This window comes from Petaurus breviceps, unplaced genomic scaffold (assembly GCF_028583685.1).
Source record: "Petaurus breviceps papuanus isolate PSGF00001 unplaced genomic scaffold, PetGlider_PUasm1.0 178, whole genome shotgun sequence".
In the NCBI taxonomy this organism is placed as follows: domain Eukaryota; kingdom Metazoa; phylum Chordata; class Mammalia; order Diprotodontia; family Petauridae; genus Petaurus; species Petaurus breviceps.
This window is the reverse complement of record NW_027185777.1, coordinates 6,320,562-6,341,967: the sequence shown is the minus strand read 5'-3', so window position 1 is coordinate 6,341,967 and position 21,406 is coordinate 6,320,562. Positions and strand designations below refer to the sequence as shown.

The 21,406-nt window shown below is 40.7% G+C and overlaps 1 protein-coding gene across 1 annotated transcript in view; it reads right to left on the bottom strand.

The window, feature by feature from the left end:
* LOC138159900 (phosphatidylcholine translocator ABCB4) overlaps positions 1–21,406 on the bottom strand; it is a 110,949-nt gene that overhangs the window by 32,931 nt on the left and 56,612 nt on the right. Inside the window, exons 12-20 of the mRNA XM_069086232.1 lie at positions 21,203–21,328; positions 19,250–19,453; positions 17,906–18,076; positions 14,165–14,326; positions 10,748–10,921; positions 6,303–6,449; positions 4,598–4,702; positions 3,234–3,311; positions 1,936–2,019 (exon numbers count right to left, since the gene is read on the bottom strand). Of these exons, the coding sequence (XP_068942333.1) occupies positions 1,936–2,019; positions 3,234–3,311; positions 4,598–4,702; positions 6,303–6,449; positions 10,748–10,921; positions 14,165–14,326; positions 17,906–18,076; positions 19,250–19,453; positions 21,203–21,328 (1,251 nt within the window). The remainder of the gene's footprint in view (positions 1–1,935; positions 2,020–3,233; positions 3,312–4,597; positions 4,703–6,302; positions 6,450–10,747; positions 10,922–14,164; positions 14,327–17,905; positions 18,077–19,249; positions 19,454–21,202; positions 21,329–21,406) is intronic.

The window sequence follows — 21,406 nt, the reverse complement described above, 5'->3', positions numbered from 1 at the left end:
GGAGATGATCACCAGAGAGAGGACGTTGGGATTAAGGAGAGTTGGGAAAGGTTTCCTGTAGGACGTAGCATTTTCGAGTCATTTCTCACACGTACTGGAAGTGATTGGAGTGGGAGCCCATACCAAGTTTGTGCTTCTACTCTGCCATCTTGGCTCTGCCTCTAGGAGGTAGCATTTTAGCTGAGACTCGAAGGGAGTGAGGAAAACCAGGAGGCAGAGATGAGGAGGGAAAGAATTCCAGGAATGGAGGACGTCAACGCATTGAGTTGGGAGGTGGAGTGCTTTGTGCAAGAGATAGCAAGAAAACTTAGTGCTACTTGATCACAGGGTATGTGGGGAGATAAGGAGAGTGGAAAGGTGGGAGAAGGGGGCAGTTAAGAAGGCTTTGAACACCAGATTCTATAATTGATCCTGGAGGTGACAGGAATTTATTGAATCAGGAGTGACATGGTCCGATCTGTCCTCTAAGAAGATCACTTTGGCAGCTGAGCAAAGGGTAGACCAGAGTGCAGAGAGATTTAAGGTGTTGCTATAGTTCAGATGTGAGGTGAGGAGGGCCTATACTAGGGAGGTGGATGTGTCAGAGGAGAGGTGGGGGCATATGCAAAAGATGCGAATGAATCTAAAACCAGCAGGACTTAGCAACAAATCAGAGTGAGGAGTGGAGGATGGCACCGATGTGGCTGGCTTAGATGACTAGAAGGAGGAGGGATAGCCTCAAAAGTAATCAAGGAAATTCCAAAGAAAGATTTAGGGGAAAGGTAATGAGTTCAGTTTTGTATTTGTTGATCTTGAGACATCCATGGAACATCTAATTCTAATTGTCTGAGAACACCGATTATGTTGCTATAAATCCTTCCTTTCTCCAGGCTAAAAATTCACAGTTCCTCCAGTTGAAGCTCATTTGGCATGGCTTCTACTTCCCGAATCATCCTGGCCTCCCTCCTTCCAAGTGGTTCTGATTAGTCAAATTCTTTCTTAAGACATAGCACTTACAATTTGTCACAATACTGCAGGTGAGAGGACAGAGTACAATGGAAATATTACTGCTCTCATTTTGAACCCTGTGTTCCCATTAATGTAATCTAAACTTGCAGTAATATTTTTGGGTTGCCACATCATCTTACTGCTGACTCATTAATAATGATAATAATAATAGCATTTATTTAGAGTTTTAAGGCTTGCAAAGGACTTTGACTTTGTATATGTTAATTCATTTGATCCTCACAACAACCCTGAGAGCTAGGTGGACTGTATTATCCCTATTTTTCTGACAGGGAAACTGAGGCACCAAGAAGTTGTTAAGCGACTCATCCAAGTGAAGCATCCAGGATCACACAGCTAGCAATTGACTGAGGTGTGATATGAGCTCAGGTCTTCCTGACTCCAAGTCCAGAGTGATTTGCAGTTAGCCAACATGTTTATCAGGTTTTCTTCATAGGAATTGTTTTCTAGTCATTTCTTCTCTACCTTGTGTAGATGGTTGTTTTTTTAAAACCCAAATGTGGTTCTTTACCTTTATCCCAAATAAATGACTCCCTTTGGGAATTCACTGATTCTGGTCGACTAGGAGAGTATTAATGGGTTAAAAACATGCTACTGATTTAAAGGCATTTGTGTAATGCTGAGATAAATGTACCTTGTATTCCTCTGTATAAGATTTCCATTTACTTAGCCTGCTTTACTCCCTCCTCAGTGAAATGTGAGCTCCTTGGATCAGGGAATGTTTCATTTTTTGTGTATCCCAAGCCCTTAAAACTTTATAAATATCTGTTGAATTAGAATGGCAAATATTAAAACCTCCATTAGGTGAACATTCCCTGAAAAGATGGAATGCTATGGAAATCACCCCCAAAGTGAAAGTTCCGCTGACATTGATTTCTAGCTATGTCAAAGGTAAAAAATGCACCAGCAGAGAGAGAGTAGGTTACATACTCCTTGAACTTGGGAAGCATCAGTCGCAAGCCTTGTCGAAAGTGCACCAGTACTGTTCTTAGGATCATCAAACCAACTCATGTCCTATAACAAAGCCAAATAATATTCTTTAAATCATGAAAAAAATGTATTTATTTGGTCCTGTCCTATGATTTCACTAGTGTAGAGAACCCCTAGCATGGGAACTTCCTCGGCTAATGTTACTAGGCAATTCACTTATAACACCATCTTAGAATATTACCTGGGGTACTTCGAGATTAAATAACTTGCCTGTGGTCAGAATTTGGCAGACAGGATTTGAATCGAATTCTTGGTGACTCCAAGACTGGCAGTCTATCCACTTATATCATATTGCCTCTCTGTTCTTGAAATAGTGAGGTAATGCTCCCTACTCCCCAAACAATAACAACAACATCAATTCTCAATCCCTAAGAACAAGAATAGTATGCACATATTGGGCACATGCTTAATCTGGACATGGAACATGGTAGTGTCAATTCTTGACCATGTGGGATGTATTCAAAGCTCCCATTGCCATTCTACAGTCTATGTATATCCTCAATTTTGACTTGAGAAAGAGACTAGTCCAGACCATTTTGGAAGAAGGGTGAGGGTTCAGCCAATACTGAACATACTCCTTGGATTTGGGACTCCTACATAGAAGTTATACCAGCAGTTAGCTGGCCTGCCTTCAAGGGACAACATTGAACTTGTAACCATGAACTTGGCATCACAGGATCTGAATTCCAATTCTAACTCTCTCACTTGTTATCAAATCATTTAACTACTTTGGCCTCAGTTTCCTCATCTGTAAAATGAACAGGTTGGACAAGATGGTTTCTAAGTTCCCTTCACACTATACAGCTAGGATCCCATTGTGGCCACTAATATAGTGGTTATTTCTAGTCCTAGATTTCTCTCTTTCTTTGGTGCAGCACCCTAGAGTTTGTATGGTGGAGGTGGGAGGGAACAGTTTGCAGAGGTGAACACTTTTGTAAATCTAATTTGCTACCTGACTACTATATTTTAGGTCATAGGTCTTAATAAAACTTCTAATGAAGCCCCTGGAATACAAGATGGTTCTTGTCTTGGAAATGTTGTTAGCTTGAGTCTACCAAGTCCACAGAATCTATTTTTCTCATTTTAACTTATACTCCCCATTCCCCCAACACATCAGCAGTGTAAATGGTCTAGGAGAGGTATATTTGGGTGTATGTTAATTCTGTGCAGACGGAATCCCAGTCTCAGCACACCCAGCCAAATGTAAAGTGACTCTAAAAAGCAAGAGGGAAAAATACCTGTCTTAGCATTGCCTTAAAAGCCATAAACCGAAGTCTTGTTGTGAGGATCTCCCCAGCTTTACCAAATGTGAAGCCCTGATTGAGAAGAAAAGAAAAAGGCCACCACTGTTACTTTCTGTCTTCCCTAGGGCTTAGGCATAAACTTCTCAGATGCAAACACCTACATATAACTTTCACCATCCAAGAGAATTCTGATCTACTTTGGGGATTTCTGCTTTGTGTTTTAGAAGAACTCTACCATCAGTAATGATCCAGATTAGGGAATCTCCTAAAACAATAGTCTCTAGTTGCTCCTAATGTGGTTCAAACCGAGTGTTCATATATCAAGTCTCACGTTTGTAACAGAATCCCAGGCCTAGAGGACACCTTGAAAGGCTGCTGAGTTGATTGTCTTTGGGGCCGTGGTTACACCCAATCTCTTCTGAACATCTATTGTCTGACTCATTTTTAAAGACTTCTGCGTAGAGAGATTTCATTTTATGTTAGGCACCATTTTTAGGAAGAATATGGGACGAGTTAGTCATAGACTCAGATTCAACCCCTGCCTCTGACATATACTGGTTATGTGACCCCGGTACAAGTCACATACCCCATCAGATTCCTGGGCAAATCTTTCTGGACTATAAGTAGCAAAGCCCAGGAGTAAATATCTGAGTACCACCTTTGGGCCATATGCATTTTCCTACCCTTAAGGAGCTTGTTTGCATTAAAAAGAAAAACTTGTCCAATGACATTTGTTTTCCTTAATCATTATTTCTAAAAATTATCTTTCTTTTTTTTGGATCATCTTCACTCCTCAATATATCCCTCCTTCTTCACTCCCCCAGAGAGCCATCCCTTATGACAAACTATTAATAAAAAAAATAAGATCTACAAAACTAATCGACAATCCACCAAGTCTACTGTTACATTCAGAGCTTTGTTCCCACAGTACCCTACTCTCTGGAAAGGAAGGAGGGAGGTTGGTTGACTTTCGTTTTTATACCATACCTATCTCCATATGGAGCGACCATCTCCCACCTCCCGGCACCTGAATCCCTCCCTTGTAACAACAAAATTAAGCAAAACCACCACGATATTTGTGACCAGGTCAGACAGCACACACACACACACACACACACACACACACACACACACTCACTCATACACCTGCAGTCCCCCACCTCTCTGCTGAGAGAAGTCTGTTTAATTATCTATTCTAGGACTAAGACTGGCCATTCCAAGTAATCAGAGCTTGTGTCCAAACTGCGTTTTGTGATTTCATTTAGCATGAAGGATTTAAAAGGGCGGCTTGGTTTGATGACTGGCCCATAATGCATGTAAATATTTGGAAGCAAAGGAAGAGATGGCTGGGCACCTACCTGGAGGAAAAAAGTAAAAAAAGAAAGAATCCCGAGCCCTAAAAACAGCAATGAGAACATATTGCACTTCTGCTGCTTCACTTCATCGTCCCCTGGTCCAAAAATCTACAGAAGAGCAAGGAAAAAACCCACTTATATTAGGTGACTTTCCTTCCATTGCTTTTTTGTTTTTCCTGCTCTAACCAGTGGTATTTGGGACACGTATCAGAAACTAGACCCCTAAGCCAAAGGTTTAATAAAAAATGAAGTGGTTTTGGAGTAGCAAAACCTGTGGTTTCATTGCCATCGAGAACACTCCTGATGTAGACAGTCAGGATGGTGGCCAGGAAAGAACACTGTCCTTTACTGCCCATGTGACCATGGGGGCGCTAGGGCCAGCTATTTAATGTCTTGGGGCCACAGTTTCATCAGCTGTAAATTAAGGGGGTTGGATTTCATGGCCTTTAAAGATAATGAGGGAACTCCCTCTCTAGACACAGATGAACCATCACCCTATACTTTAGAGGTTTAGAGAACCCTCTGGGACTCTTCAAGGTCAACTGACTTAGAGTCATACAGCCAGTATGTGATGGAGGCTAGGTCTGACCCTAGGTCTTCTTGGCCTCAAAACCAGCACTCTAAATGTACTATACCATGCCATAGAGTTAATCCAAATCAATCTCAGTTTAATTAATCCAAGGTCATGCCATGTTACTGTTGTTACATGGGAGGGATTCAATGTTACTCAAAGGTACTTTGTAAACCTGTAAACCTTAAAGCACTACGTAACTGCAAGCTGTTATTTATTCTAATTCTAATTCTTCTTTATGGTATCAAGGTGACACCTTAGATAAAGTGCTGGATTTTAAATTGGAAGGTCTCGAGGAACAACCCTGCCTCAGACATTTACTAGTTGTGTGACACTGGACAAGTCACTTAATCTCTGTCTACCTCAGCTGTAAAATGGGTTAATAATTGACCTGCAACATGGGATTATTGTATCAAATGAGATAACTATGCAAAACACTTTGCAAACCTTAAAGGACTATAAAGAACACTTGTTATGATGATGATGAACTTTCTTTCATTCTCAAATTCTATGAGCTTTATCAGCTCAAATTTCATCTTCCGAGTTATTAGTTTGTCCCCTAATCACTTCCACATTTTGTATTTCATTATTATGATAAATTATCCATGATAAATCCACTCTATAAGTTTTATCTATTTCTATCCATAAATTTAATCTTATATATGATAAATTTAATAATCTATGACAAATAGATTTTTAATCCTTAAAGCACTATGTAAATATAAGCCATCATTATTATTACTACTACTATGCTGTTACTGTTTCCCCTCTCTTCTCACTAGAATATAAACTCCTTGAAGCAAAGACTGTCTAATTTTTAGTTTTTAAATCCCAAGTGCCTTGCGTAGTGCCTATCACATAGTAGGTCTTTACAAATGCTCTGAGCTTCCTATAAAGTCCATAAAGTCTAGTGTTCCAGTCTCTTCTCCACAGGGACTCAGATTTGGCTTTGTTTCACTTGAAAACATTTTCTTCAAGTGGGCAGAGATATAAAATCATGGACCGGATCTAAAGAAAGTGAACCAGCTACTTTCATTCAGTTATTAGGTCGACATCCAGTCACTGAAGTGTGGATGACTAGATGACGCTGATGGACTGACAAAAGCTAACATGTTACCTGATTTTTTTCAGACTTACTGCTAACATCTCTGAGAATATTATCGAAAATGCTGGCTGTAAGGCCCCATTGACAATGGCACAGAGGGTTCCCACCACAAAGTAAGGCCATTCTGTTTTATTCAGCTTCAGGACTTTGAGAAAAGAGACTGGCGGCACATCTGGGTCCTAGAACACAGAAGAATCCGGGAGAGAGTTATTCAACACACAAATGATCATTTGCATGCTAGAACCATCAATCAAAGAACAATGACTTGTTAAGCACCTACTGTGTGCCTAGCACTATGATAGTTGCTATGGAAGATAGGAAGTGGATGACATAGTCACGACCCCAAGGGATTTAAAATATAGTTGAGAATATAAGCACCACTGGCATTCCTGTTGGGGAATAAAATGCATATAAAATTATGCATTTGTTTATTTGTATCCTGAACCATGATTTCACTGGGAGGGGAAATTCTCTGTGAGGAAACCGTCTACCAATGAACTGTTCTGCAAATTATGGTCTCAGAGAGTTGGCTGTGGGCATTAAGGGGTTAAGTGACTTCCTCAGGTTCACATGTCTAATATTTGCCAGAGGCAGATACTGACCTCCTGTGCTCCAGACTTCCCAGGCCAGGTCTCTTTCTACTATTTCAAAACTTTCTTTCAATATATTAATTATAAAGAACAAATGTGGCAGCTTTGGTGAATTTGACTGCGTCTTTCCTTTTTCCCCTGTTCCCCACTCTCTTTTAAGGCACAGAGGAATAAGGTAAGAGGGTAAGAGAGTGAAATTAGGAAAACACATGATTTCCCAAGATGATGAAGATTGAGGAATCAGTCAGTGAAGAAAGGCACCAGGCAGAGACAAGAGATTAGAGAAAGAAGATAAGAAACAGAGGGAAAAGAGGGGGCGGTGTTTGCATTATTAAGCAGGCCTGGAGTTTGTGGGCACAAGGGCCATTTGGTATGAAGGACAATCTGCCACAGAAGGAGGAGTGCCAGTTTACAGATTTCTCCTGAGGAAGGGAGAGGCAATTGTTTTGACACAGCAAAGTACTGGTGCCACAGAAATGGTGGAATTGCAGACTTAGGCAAGATAGAAATGACTGCCAACATCTGGCGCTCTGCCCATTAGGGAAGAGGGGAAAGAAGCAAGACAGTAGCTCTGTCCTTGGGGTCATGACTATAGTATACTTGAAGCACTAACCTGACCTCCTGTAAGTTTGATTTTTGGGAAATACAGTCACTGTCCAGGAGGAGGGAGCCAGCACTTAATAAGAACAATGGATAAGAACAATTCCTTATTACATTGGCCAAGGAAATAACTATACTAGCCGTATCTAGGCTAGACTAGTTTCATTTCTATCTCGAGATCAATTTTTTTCTATTTGTGTCTGTCTTGAATAAATCACTTATGATCAATTACCCCGGAAACATCAGGTTGTCTGTAGGCAGGAGCCAAGTTTATTACCTTCAGGGAAAGCTAAGATGAGCCAAATTCAAAGCTGAGACATAAGCAACATGCAGCTGTACAGGACAACTGAGGAGTCTGAGATGGAGTCAGTGTTTAAGTAATAGGTGACGGGATGCAGAAAGCTGCCTACTAACTGCACAAGATGTCCTAAATACAAATAAAATCGTTCTTTGCTTTTTTTCTAGCTCAGCTGAGGACAGAACAAAAAAGAATGGGTTAACATTTCATCAAGAAGGCTAGACACAAGAAAGCCCTTTCTGATGGAAAAGGCTATTTATCATGGGACTAAATTTCCAAAGACAGCTCTTTCTCTGAAGGTCTCAGACAAGTCATGACCTTGGTTTTCTCATTTCTAAAAAAAATAGAAGGGTAGTATTCAAGTCTTTCACACTCTATAAATATAAGAAAACATTGTTTTTTTCCCCAGATTTACAATTTTCCTTTTAGCTCCGAAGCCTCTGTGTCATTCAATTCAACAAGTATTTATTCAGCACCTACTATGAGCTAGACCCTGGGAACACAAAGACAAAAGTAAAGTAATAGCCTTTACCCTCAAAGTGCTTGCATTCTATTGTAGCAAGCTCTTTGATGGTAGAGGCAGGTTGGTGGCTGCCTCTACTCTCCCTTTATTTAAAGTGAGCTCTCACTTCTCACGGATGAATTACTATCTCAACGATGAAGATTCCCATATCTATATTACAGTCCTAGTCTATCTCCAGAGTTCCAGTCTCAGAGCATCAATTGCCTATTAGATTAGTTCTCCCCTAGACACGTCAAACTTCACATGTTCAAAACTGAGCTCATTATCTTTTCCTCCAATTTCCCTGTCCTTTTTCTGTGGAGGATAGCACCATTACCCTTTCAACCATGCAGATTTCCATCCCTGACTCCTTTACTCATCCCACATGCTCAGGTACCACATCCACAACAGCTCTTGCATCTCTGTCCTTTTGTCCATGTATACAACCACTACCCTGGTTCAGGATTTCACCTCTAGCCAGAACTCTTCCAATACTTTCTTTCATGGTCTCTTTGCCTCAAATGGCTCCTCACTCTAATTCATTCTCCACACTGCTGCCAAAATAGTTTTTCTAAAATGTGAGTTCTACCATGTCATTCCCCTCCAAGATCAAGTATAAACTCTTTGGTATTTAAAGCTCTTTCTAACCTGATTCAATCCTGTCTTTAGTCTCATTACCTTTATGTGTCTATGTCTTTGTCCGTGTCTCTGTCCACATCTCCTATTTCCATGTCATTGCCCTTCATGCCGCCGCCCGCCCCCACTTCTATCTCTTGGAATCCTTTGTTCCCTTCAAGAGTCAGCTCTACATGAGGTTTCCTGGTTTCCCGTAACACCATCCCCACCCCTCTACCCCAGATAGTAATGTGTTTTCTCTCAAGATTACTTTGTTTTGCCTTCTATCCTTTTTATATATAGCTATAAACATAACAATATAAATATATAATACTAATATAGATGTACATATGTATGCACACATATCTCCCTCATTAAAACATAAGTTCTTTGAAGACAAATGCTTTTGCTTTTTTTTTTCTTTGTATGTCTAGTACTTAACACAATGTTTGGCACATAGTAGGTGCTAAAAAGATCCTGGTTAATTGATAGTTCACAAATGCTTGCTGAATATTTTTGAATGTGAAGACTGAAAAATCCATCCAAGTCAAGAAAAAAATGGAAATTAGTTCTCTTCTATTTAATGATGAGGCTAGACCATCATTGCAATCCATTTCTTTCCCAGGTAAATACACTAATTTGAGAACAAGATCAAGAACTCCTGAGCAGGGGAAGGACTCTCAACAGTTATGATTACATTGGCATCTACTTGGGACCCAACACACATCACAGAGAAGAACAGAACTGATAAATTTCTAGTAGGGAGAGTTTTTCTGACCTAAAAAAGGATGAAAATCATCCCAATCTTATCTAATGTTAACCAAACCAGAATTTTAAACATATTTTAGAATACTTTCTCCATGAAAAATACAAATGTACCTTCCTTACTGAATGGCTTCTTTCCATTCAGTAAGGGCTGAAAAAATTAATGGTCAGGCCATCTAAAGGACTTGGGGAGGGAAAGATATGAAAGAGGCTGTGGGGAAGGAAGAAACCAGTCCCAGGATATGGCTGAGAAGAACATGCAGCATTCTGTCAAGCTGGGGTCCAAAAAACACCAGCTGGCACTTTGAGTTGGATTATGGTCTCCGTGGACTTTTGGACTGCAGGGACCATTTGTTTGTTCAATCTCTCAAAGCAGCTGCTTTTCCTAGTTACTCCGCCTACCTTGGATGCTACTCACTAATGATCCCCAGAGTCACAGCTGGCTAGGCCTTTACTTTGTTTTAATAACACAACCCAAATCTCCATGAAGAATTTCCAAGAATATACATTTTTGCTATGTCCAAGGTTTTTAAAAATGTAATTAATAGGTTCCTTGAATATAGTCTCTTCTAAAATAGTCCCTATAACTACTGTCTAAAATACAATATAAATGAACATATTATTATCAGTATTGTTGTTAATAGTAAGAGTTTGATGTTGATTTTATTCCCAAGGCACAAAGTAAATTGGAAAGATCTGGTGTTCAAGACACAAACATGAATGCTGGGCTTGTTTTTCAACTTCTGTGTCTGAACAGTCTGAAAATTAAAAAAAAAAATTAAGATAGCTCTAGGTCACAGGGTTAGGAGCCAACGAACTGATTTTAAAATACAATTTTAGTTGATTCTAATAAAAATCAAATATTAAAATCTGCTGAGACGTTTGGGACACTTTACATTTTGATAACTGTATATCATTGTAACTGGTATCCTGTTTTATCCCATGAATTATATTTTCAGCACATAAAGCTATTCTTTTAAGTAGGGGTCCACAGGCTTCACTAGCATCTAAAGTATCAATGACACAAAAACACTTTAAAACCCCCTAGGCTAATAGTTACTGAGGCCAAGAATTCGACAAATAGCTCTATGGAGTTAATGAACTTACAAGCTCTTCTGGAGCTACATCAAAGCTATTCTGATACTTTCGTGAATTTCTAAAACTTTTGTGTGTGGAATTCCTAAAAAGCCGTGATTTCAGGCCATTTGGTGCCATCCCAGATGCATTTTCATCTTTCAATTCAACTTCAAATTCTTCTGACTGACTCTGGTTTCCTGACGTCTGAAAGAAACACAAAGTAAAGTTATGAAAGGTTTTTAGTCGTGTAGTCTTGGATTTGCAAATGTAATTAAAACAGATTAAGAAACAAAATGTTGAGGTTATGTGATATTAGTGGGAAGCGCTGTATTCAGAGTAGGAACGCCAGGATTCGGAGACCACCTCTGCCCCCATCACTTGGGTAAGCTGCAGAACTTGTCAAAGCCCTAGTTATTACTTAGACAAAATGGGGACAAAAATACATACAACATGGCAGGAAAGAATCCTAGGTTCAAATCTTGCCTCATAAGCCACATGCAAATAAATCTACAAGGTTGAACATTTCAAACCTCCACAGGGATATTGTAAGAACCAGAGGAAATAATATAGGTAAAATGCTTTGTAAACCTTAAATACTCAACATATATGTTAACTTAATAATAAATGAATGGATGAATCAATGAAATAGCATTTATTAAATGCTTACTTTATGTTGAGTGCTATGCTAATACAAATGTGAGACAGTTCCTATCCTAAAGATGTTTACAACAACAAAAATAAATCATTTATATAACAATAATAATAACGACTCCCACTTTTAAGATTTGCTGAAAGTTTTTATGCACAGTAATCTAATTTGATCCACATGACAACCTATAATTGTCCCCAATTTGCAGATGATGAAACTGAGTCTCAGACATATTAAATGATTTACCCAAAGCCACACAGTAAGTTTCTGAAGTGGGTTCTTGTAGGCTACCAGTCCAGCATTCTGGGTCTTTAAGGATTATAAAACGTCATATGAGTTTTGCAGATCTTAAAAAGTTGCTATTTTTAGCAAAAGAGGGAATTAATACATGTGGATGCACTTTGTAACCCTCAAACACTAGACTGGGTGATGCTGCCCTCTGTGTAGCTCCCAAAGGTGCATTTCTCCACTGGCTGTCCTTGGTGCCTGGAATGTTCTCCCTCCTCACTTTAGCCCCTCAGCTTTCCTGGCTTCTTTCAGGACTCAGCTCAAATCTGCCTTCAGCAAGAGGCCTCTCCTGCCTATCCCAGCCCTGCCAACATCTCTTCCCTCTGAGATTATCTTGCATTTATAATGTATACATACATGTGTGTCATGTATGTTCCTAGTTATTTGCATACTGCATTCTCCATTAGAATATGAGGTCTTTGAATGCATGGATGGGATTACTGCTTTTCTTTGTATACTCAGCACTTAGAACAATACCTGGCACATGGGATGTGATTGATTTAGAGGCTGAAATAAACCCACTGAGGACCAGTCAGTTCAATACGATGTTTTCTCTAAACTGGGCATTCATAAGGAAGATAAAAATGGATAAAAGAACTGACATTTGCTCAACATGTAGTGGTTGATTCCAAATTTAATTTCAGAAAATAACACAAGACAATGACTAACATAAGGGCAGAAATGTAAAAATGTCTTTGGTGACTTCATGAGCCATTTTTCAAATTTCCAACTTACAAGTTCCAAAATATATCTCACAGCTGTCACGAAATCTGAAAGCTGGGCATGGCTTGGGAATATTTTCACAAAAACATTCTTTCTCTCAGTTCTTTTACAGCGGGGGAAAATGGAACCACAGGTCACAGTCACCACCCAGGGGATGGAATGGGTACTGCTTTGCACACCTGGATGAGGATGGAGACCAAAGGAGCTCAGAACTGAGTGAGTCTTCAATTGGCTTTTCATGGGTTTTCAATGACTTTCCTATAAACACACTATCACTCTCGGAATCTTGGAATAGCATAGTAATAATAACAACAATAATAGCACTAATGTAGCACTTGAAGGTTTGCAAAGCACTGAAATATTATCGTGTTTGATCCTTACAACAATCCTGTGAGGTAGGCGCTCCTGTTAACTCAATTAGGCTAAGAGATTTAATGACTTACCCTCTCCCCTTGACATCACAAGTCCAACCTCTAATGTACTCTGTATTGAGCTTTCTGTGCTGGTGTCTTATCCCTCAATAAAGACTGGAGGTTCAATGAACAGAGCTCTATCTCATCAAAATATGGAGGTCTTTGTCTTATCTAAACTTCCTAATTCCCTTCCCATCTAGCGTGGGGTTTTACACACAGCAGATCAAATGAGAAAACATTTTTAAATAAGCATTAAACATTATTGTAAATAAGCATTAAAGCACTATATAAATGCTATTATTACTATCAGTAGTGGGCACAAAGTAAATATTTGTTGTTTTTGTTGACTGTGTTGCAAAGTGATTCCACTTCATTTCACCCTTAGCCAATGGCCACCATACTTTTATACATATATGTAGTGTGTGTATGTGTATGTTTTCTTTTCTTTCTTTTTTTGCTTTTTGGAGGGGGGGGCAGGGCAATTGGGGTTAAGTGACTTGCCCAAGGTCACACAGCTAGTAAGTGTTAAGTGTCTGAGACCGAATTTGAACTCAGGTCCTCCTGACTCCAGGGCCAGTGCTCTATTCACTGTGCCACCTAGCTGACCCCTGTATGTTTTCTTATTAGAACTTTGATTTCATCAGTGTGAGAAAGCCCTCTCTACCAATACAGAATGATACTGCAAGTTGAAGGTCTTAGAGACTTGCCTTGGGCACTGAAAGGTTGTGCCTTTTTAAGTCTTTATTTGTCAGAAGCCCAAGTAAAGTACATATCTCTCTGGTTCTGAGACTGGTCTCCTAGGCTACACGACCTCACTCACACACACACACACACACACATATATTTTACTTTTGGAGAAAACTTGGTTTTCCTTCAACCTTCTCTCCTTTACTCACTGTCTTCAGTGAACTGTTATCTTTAGGGACAGTTAGGTGCCAGAGTGGGTAGAGTGTGCGACCTGGAGTCTAGAAGATCTGAGCTCAAATCTGACACCAGACATTTATTAACTGTACAATCCTGGGCAAATCACTTCACCACTGATTGCCTCAGTTTCCTCATCTGCAAAATGCATTGTTGTGAGGATCAAATGAGATATTTATAAAGTGTCTGCATACCTTAAAGTATTATATAACTGCTAGTTATAATTGTTATTGTTAATCATCTTAGGAACATCAGTAGCCACTTCAATCAAGGTGTACAATTTTCTAAGTTTCTTCACCCATCTTTTCTTGTTAGTAGGTATCATTTCCCAGTAAGGCATATCAGTTGCATTCCATTTGGAATAATCCTACAGGCTTGGGGCTCCTGGTTTCTAGAATCATTTACAGAATGCTTTAGAGAAAACAAGCAGGGGAATGATTAGAAGAGAAATACCTGCATGTTAACAAGTCTGAAGTAAACGCCTTCCCTTTTCATCAGCTCACTGTGGCTCCCTTGTTCTGTAATGACTCCATCCTCAAAACCAGCTATGATATCTGCGTTTCGGATTGTAGACAAACGGTGAGCTATCACAATGGTAGTGCGACCTTCTCTTGCCTGGGAAGAGCAGAGAGAGAGAAAGAGAAAAAGAAAGAAGGCGGCGTGAGGGATGGAGGAAAGGTATTATATATATATACATATATATTATATATGTATAATATATATAAAAGATATCATAGGCTGAAAGGTTCACTTTGTACCAGAGTCATCATGCTGTAACTTGATGTTCTCTGACTCTACTTTTTACCATCAGTTCTTTATGAATTGATATAACAAATGCTTGTATCATACTTATTCATAAAATCATAAAATTCACAACTGGAAAAAGCCTTCTAGTGGACAGAGCACTGTTTTTGATGTCAGAGAATCTGGGTTCAAATGCTGATGATTATTTCCTCTGTGATCCTAGGCTAGTGATTTAACAACTTCCTCATCTATAAAATAAGAGGGTCATCTTCATGGTCTCGAGTCTTTTCCTCTGGTTCTATGATCCTCTGATCTAGTCAACCTCCTTATTTTACAGCCAGTGAAACTAAGGCTCAGAAGGGCTAAATACTTGCTCGAGATTGACCACTTGGCATTTTGGCTCCAAGTGGAACATGGATAGGTGTTTGTGGTGCCAGCAGATATTGCTAATCATCTCCTTGAAGAATTGACCTAACTACTTGCTGAAGTCCCAGAATTCTGTACCAAGGGCCACTAAGAGACACGATGCTATCAATGAATCACCCTATATATACAAAATCTTAGTTAAGGCCTTGCAGAACATTCTATTTTTTAAGAAAACTGCATTCTAACAGGCCAATATAATTGCTGCAAAAAATACTTCCAAATAGCCGAGTGAACGGCCTTATCAGAGGTTATTTAAGACATTTGACAGCATCTGACACAATTCCTCATCTCCAACCTTCTGGAGACTCCTCTCCTGGTCTTTGAGAAGCTGGTACCTATGTGTCCACATGTCAGTCTTCTCCTTTGCTGGACCTTTATCCACATCAAATCCTTTAGCCGAGGTTATCTACCACAGCTCTATCCTGTGCTTTCCTGACCTCTCTACTACTTTGCATGGTGATCCCATCGGCTCTATTGATTCAATGAACTTTATGCAGATGATTTTGAAATCTGTATATGTAACCCTACTGAGCTCCTGACCCACAACACCAACTACCTTACAGATATCTTTTTTTTTTTTTTGCCTTTTTTTGGAGGGCAATTGGGCTTAAGTAACTTGCCCAAGATTACACAGCTATTTTTGTGTGTGTGTGTGGGGGGGGGGGGTGTTAAGTGTCTGATGTCACAACCGAACTCAGGTCCTCCTGACTCCAGGGCCGGCGCTTTACTCACTGCACCACCTAGCTGCCCCCGCCCTTAAAGATATCTTAAACTTAATGTCCTTCAGGCAACTCAAACACAACTCTTTATCTTTCTCCCCAAACTCTCTCCTCTTTTGAACCTAACCATTTCTGTTGAGAGGACCACCATCCTTCTAGTCACCAAGACTCACTGACCCTGACTTTCATTTACCCCCTATATTAAATCTTTTGTCCAATACCACTGTTTCCATCTTCACGTCTCTTACACATGCTCCCTTCTCACTTCTCACACAGACACCATCCTAGTACAAGCCCCTATAACCTCTTAGCTGGACTGTTGTAATAAACTTCTAGTCGGTCACCTTGCCTCAAGTCCCTCTCCTCTCCAATCCATAGTCCAGCCTCAATTTAGCTTCCAATGTAATATCTTTAAAGCACAGGTCTGCTCAGGCTACGTCCCTTAAAGAGTAAAAGTGGTTCCTCCTTGCTACCCTCAGGATCAGAAGTAATGGACTCCCTTTGTCATTTCAGGATCTTCAGTCTTCTCACACTTTACACCTTCCATGCACTCTCTGGGCCAGCTGTCCTGGCTCTCCTTCTATTGCTTATCTCTGTGTCTTTACCCAGGCTGGCCCCATGCCCATCTCTTCCTCCTGGCTTCTCTCCTCCTCCTGCACATCTCACTTTCTGCAGGGTCTCTTTCCTAGTCACCCCAACTGCAGGAGCTCTATGGTCACCTTTCATCTACTCTGCAGGTGTCTCTTATACACCTATTTATTTATATGTTGTCTCCCCCCATTTGCATAATAGTTATAATCACTAGCATTTATATAGCACTATAAGGTTTGCAAAGTGCTTCACAAACATTTTCTCACAACAACCCTGGAAGGTAGGTGCTATTATTATCCTCATATTACAGATGAGGGAACTGAGGCAGGCAGTCATTAAGTGACTTGTTTAGAGTCACAAAGCTAAGGCTGGATTTGAACTCAGGTCTTCCTAACTCTAGGTCAAGTGTTCTATCTAGTACAACACCTTGAAATAAGGAACTGTTTTGTTTTTTTCTTTATTTGGATCTCCTGATATTAGCATAGTGTTTGGCACAGAGTAAGCACTTAATGGATGAGTGTTGACTGATAGACTGACATTTTAATGCTTTAGCATACCTACCAAAGGTTGCTATTTTGTTTTTTATGCAATCAATAGTTATTCTTTCCTTCTGTTTAGTCAGGGGTGTGCTGGTAAATGTTTAACAACCAGCTCTCAGGGTGGGGGAGGGGATGCAAGCATGGCACACTTTTAAGTTTAATCTGCATTATTACATTTTCTCCATCACTTTCTTAAGTCTAAACCAGGGGTGGGGAACCTGTGGCCTTGAGGCCACATGTTGCCCTCTAGGTCCTCAAGTGTGACCCTTTGACTGAATCCAAACTCCGTAAAACTTGGACTCAGTCAAAACCCCACACCCAAGGACCTAGAAGGCCATATGTGGCCTTAAGGCTGCAGGTTCCCCGCCCTTGGTCTAGACAATCAGGCCCTGATTTGTGTCTTTTGACGATCTCTCATGTATAAATGCTCACACTGCAAATTTAGCAATTGGTTCTCCCTAGCTGGTTCCAGCTGACTCAGCAAACCCCCAGGCTTGGGTGCTTCCCAAGATCATTTCTGTGGCAAAAATGGAAGGAACCAGGTGACCAGTGAGGAGAACACTTTCCCTCCCCTCAGCTGCAGAAGGAAGAGACCGTGCAATGTGCTGTCGTGGTGACTTGGTTTTCACTCCTAGTTCTACAACTCACCCCCTAGGTGACCCCTGGCAAATAACCTGACTTTATTGTCTTCACCTGCAAAATGAATGGGTTGTACTGGGCAGCCCTCAGGATGTCTTATAGCCCTCAGCATAGGATTGTTTAAGTCAGGGGTGGGAAACCTGCAGTCTCGAGGCCACATGTGGCCCTCTAGGTACTCAAGTGTGAATCTAAACTTCACAGAACAGATTTGTTATAGGATCTAGGCCCCCAAGTCCCATAAATAAATAGCCTAGGGGAATGCCGAAGGTGGATAGAACTCTCCATCTACAGCCTTGACCTCACTGTTCCAGCAAGTCAACTGAGATAATGAGTCCCATATCCCATGCACCTTCAGTTTTCAGAACAGCAAGAGCACACAGAGACAGAATGGGGGAGTAGATGGAGTATCAGAAGAGGAGCTCATTGTGCATTCACCAGCTGCATTACCAATCCAGATCTGGAAAGCAAAGCTGTCTACTTTTTTCCCTACATAGTAGTTTACGCTGCTTATCTTGGGTTCCTGGGGGTGCACTGACCTTATCCAGAGCTGCTTGTACCTCAAATTCACTCTCAGTATCCAAGGCTGAGGTGGCCTCATCCAGCAGAAGGATCTTGGGATTCCGAATGAGAGCCCGAGCGATTGCTATCCTCTGCTTCTGACCTCCACTTAGCTGGGCCCCTCTTTCTCCAACCAGAGTGTCAAATTTCTGTTAACACAGAGAGCAGCTGATGGAGTACAAGCTGGTACAAGGGTTTGAGTCTTGGACTTGGAGTCAGGAATCCCTGAGTTCAAATTCTGCCTCAGAAACTTACTTTCAGCCTCACTTTCTTCATCTGTAAAATAGGGATAATAATAGCCTCTGCCTCCCAGGGTTGTTTTGAAGAGTAAACATAAGAAAAATTTACAGGGTTTGGGGACATCCCATATGTAAAGATATTTGATATAAATGTTAGCTTTTATGAACTTTCAAAGAAGTTACTTTTATTGCAGTGTGGTAGAAAGCACATTAGGCCAGGAGGTAGGAGAACCGGGTTTAAGGCCTGCCTCTGATGCAGACTATGATCCTCCAAGTCTCTAACCCTGTAGGCTGCAAAGGAGGGGTATATTGGTGGATGAAGTTTCCTCACCTGGGAGTTCCTTATATCAGTGAAATCACAGACCCAGGCCCTATTTCTTTCACTTGTAAGAGATTAATAGAACATGATCAGGTCTATCATTCTGTGCCATGAAAGGTCTGGGGAGTGTGCCTTAAACTTTGGTTAGATTAATTCTATTGATTTATTTAGCAAGATGTCTTTTAACCTCTAAAGACAATAGTGAGCTTCCTTAAGTTAAATGCAGGTTGTAAAAAATCACTGCTCAAGGTATTGTTTAACTGTACCTTTTTGGGTGAGGGAAAAAGAGTCTAGGAGTTGGTTGGGTAGGGTCTGGTCAGTCAAAACAAAATGCATCTTGTCCACCCACTAATGCCTGGTATTTACAGAGAGCTTTGGAATTTGTACTTTATGAATATCTCATTTAATTGTCACCACCACCCTGGGAGGCAATGATAATCATACTAAAAAGAACAAGAATAGCTAACATTTATATGGCATTTGCTATGTGCCAGAAAAGGTGCTGAGCACATTTCAAATATCTCATTAGATCTTCCCAATAACGCTGCCAAGTAGGTACCATGATTATTCCCATTTCACAGGTGAGGAAACTGAGACAGACAAAGGTTAAATGCCTTGCCTAGGGTCACACAGCTAGTATCTGAGACTGGATTAGAACTCAGGTCTTCCTGACTCTAGGACCAGCGCTCTACCCACTGGGCCACCTAGATGCCCCTAAATGAATAAATACATTTTAAAAATGACTACACTATCCATCCCTTTACCTCTGGTAGTTTCATGATGAACTCATAGGCATTGGCATCTTTGACAGCTTTCTTGACCTCATCCATGGTGGCATCTTCCCTGCCATAGCGAATATTTTCAGCAATTGTGGTGGCAAACAGCACTGGCTCCTGACTCACCACTCCAATTATTTCCCTCAGATACCTTACATTTAGAGTTCGAATATCTTGCCCATCAATATTGATCTGAAAGAAAGGAAAATGCCTCCATCCAAGACCTGAAATTGATAACTGAAAAATGCCAGCTCTGACAGAGGTCCTTCACACCACTATCAGTCAGTTTGGGGCAGGTCCATGTACACAAGAGCAATGTTTTCAATCAAGAGAGGGTCTTTATTGATCAGGGAGACAATTCTGCCTTGTTTTTTGTTTTGTTTTGTTTTTTCAGCTAGGGAGTGAACATCATCATCGATACCAACACCACCAACTGCAACAAAACCCAAGCTGTGTGGGGCTGGTTCAATTGAGTTCCATGATTTGTTCCTAGGAAGTCATCTTTATTGTCCCCATAAATAGCTCCAGTATTAAAGACAGCTGAGTCTTCTATCAACCTCGCTGCCCTAGCCATAGCTGTAATAGCATTGTCACTGGTTACCAAGCTGCCTGCAAATTTTGCCCATATACCCACTAGCCAGAGGAAGCAGGTCTTCTGAGGAAGTGTGAATAGTAGGGTGTAATGGGAATGCAAATTTGGAAGATCTTCCCTGCCCCTAGGCTAAAATGCACCTGAAGCCTGGGGAGGGAGGCTTGTTTTTCAGTAGATACTTCTTGATTGGCCAGTGAGTCAATAAGGTTGTTACATTCTCTGAGCCAGGAGAAGGCTATATAAGCCCTGATGTGTAGCTTTGTTTTGGGACTCACTTTGAGAAGTGTTCTGTGATTTGATCTGAATTCTGGGAAGCCGTTGTTGAGAGTCCCCCAGCTTTGAAAAACCCAGATGTGGAAACCCAGATGTTGACTGGGTATGGATGTAATGGCTGGACAGTTTGGAAAGCTGTCTACTTGATCTGTTAATGTCTTGATAATTCTGTCTGTATATTTTGAAGTTTGGGGTGCTGACCTTTTTCCCCTGAACAAGGTAAACGATATATGTCTGACTGATTAAAGTAAGCTTGTTAACCCATTTTGAGTTGCTTTCCTTTAACAAAGCAGATCCAAGAACCTGTATGGGCAGCAAACCCTGAGGATGCCCTTGGGGTGCTTGCTGCTACATAGGGGCAGTGAGATATAGAGCTGAACTGGTATGGATAAGGGACTAAAACAAGATTCTGTGGTTCCTGAATGCTCTGGGTAAATAATTTATGTAGCTTCTTGTCCAGTCATTTTCAGTTGTGTCTGACTCTTTGTGATCCCATTTGGAGTTTTCTTGACAAATATACTGGGGTAGTTAGAAATTTTCTTCTCCAACTCATTTTACAGATGAGAAAACTGAGGTAAACCGGATTAAGTGACTTGTCCAGGGTCACACAGTTAGCAAGCATCGGCTGGATTTGAACTCAGGTCTCCCTGACTCCAAACCTGGTGCTCTATCCACGATGCCGCCCAATTTATGTAGCAGTTAACATCTAAAAAGTGTTTCTACAAATATTCTCATGTGATCCTCACAACAATCATGAGAGGTAAGTGCTATTAGTATCCCCATTTTACAGATGAGGAAACTAAGGCACAGAGAGGGTAAGTAAGTAGCCCAGGATCATATGGTTACTAAATGTCCAAGGCAGGATTTGAACTTGGCTCTTCCTGACTCTAAATCCAGCATTCTATCCATGAAACTACTTAGCTGCCACAAACTCTGTAAATGAAATAACTCTATTGATTTTACTATCATGACACCTTTCCCAAACAAGACAAGTTTATTTGGTGCTCACTGTCACTGTAGGAAAGTGCTTCATACAAAGCCTTTGGCAATAGGGAAAGCTCATTCAGGGGTCTCACCGTGCCCTCCAGAGGGTCATACAGTCTCTGTATCAACTGGACAGTTGTACTTTTCCCACAGCCACTGTTACCAACCAGGGCTACAGTCTGTCCACTGTTAACCTTGAGATTGATGCCCTTTAAAATCTGCACAGGAAAAAGGAACATCCATTACATCACTGCAATAAACAACCCAAAAGACTTGAATTTCTGAAAACATTAAAC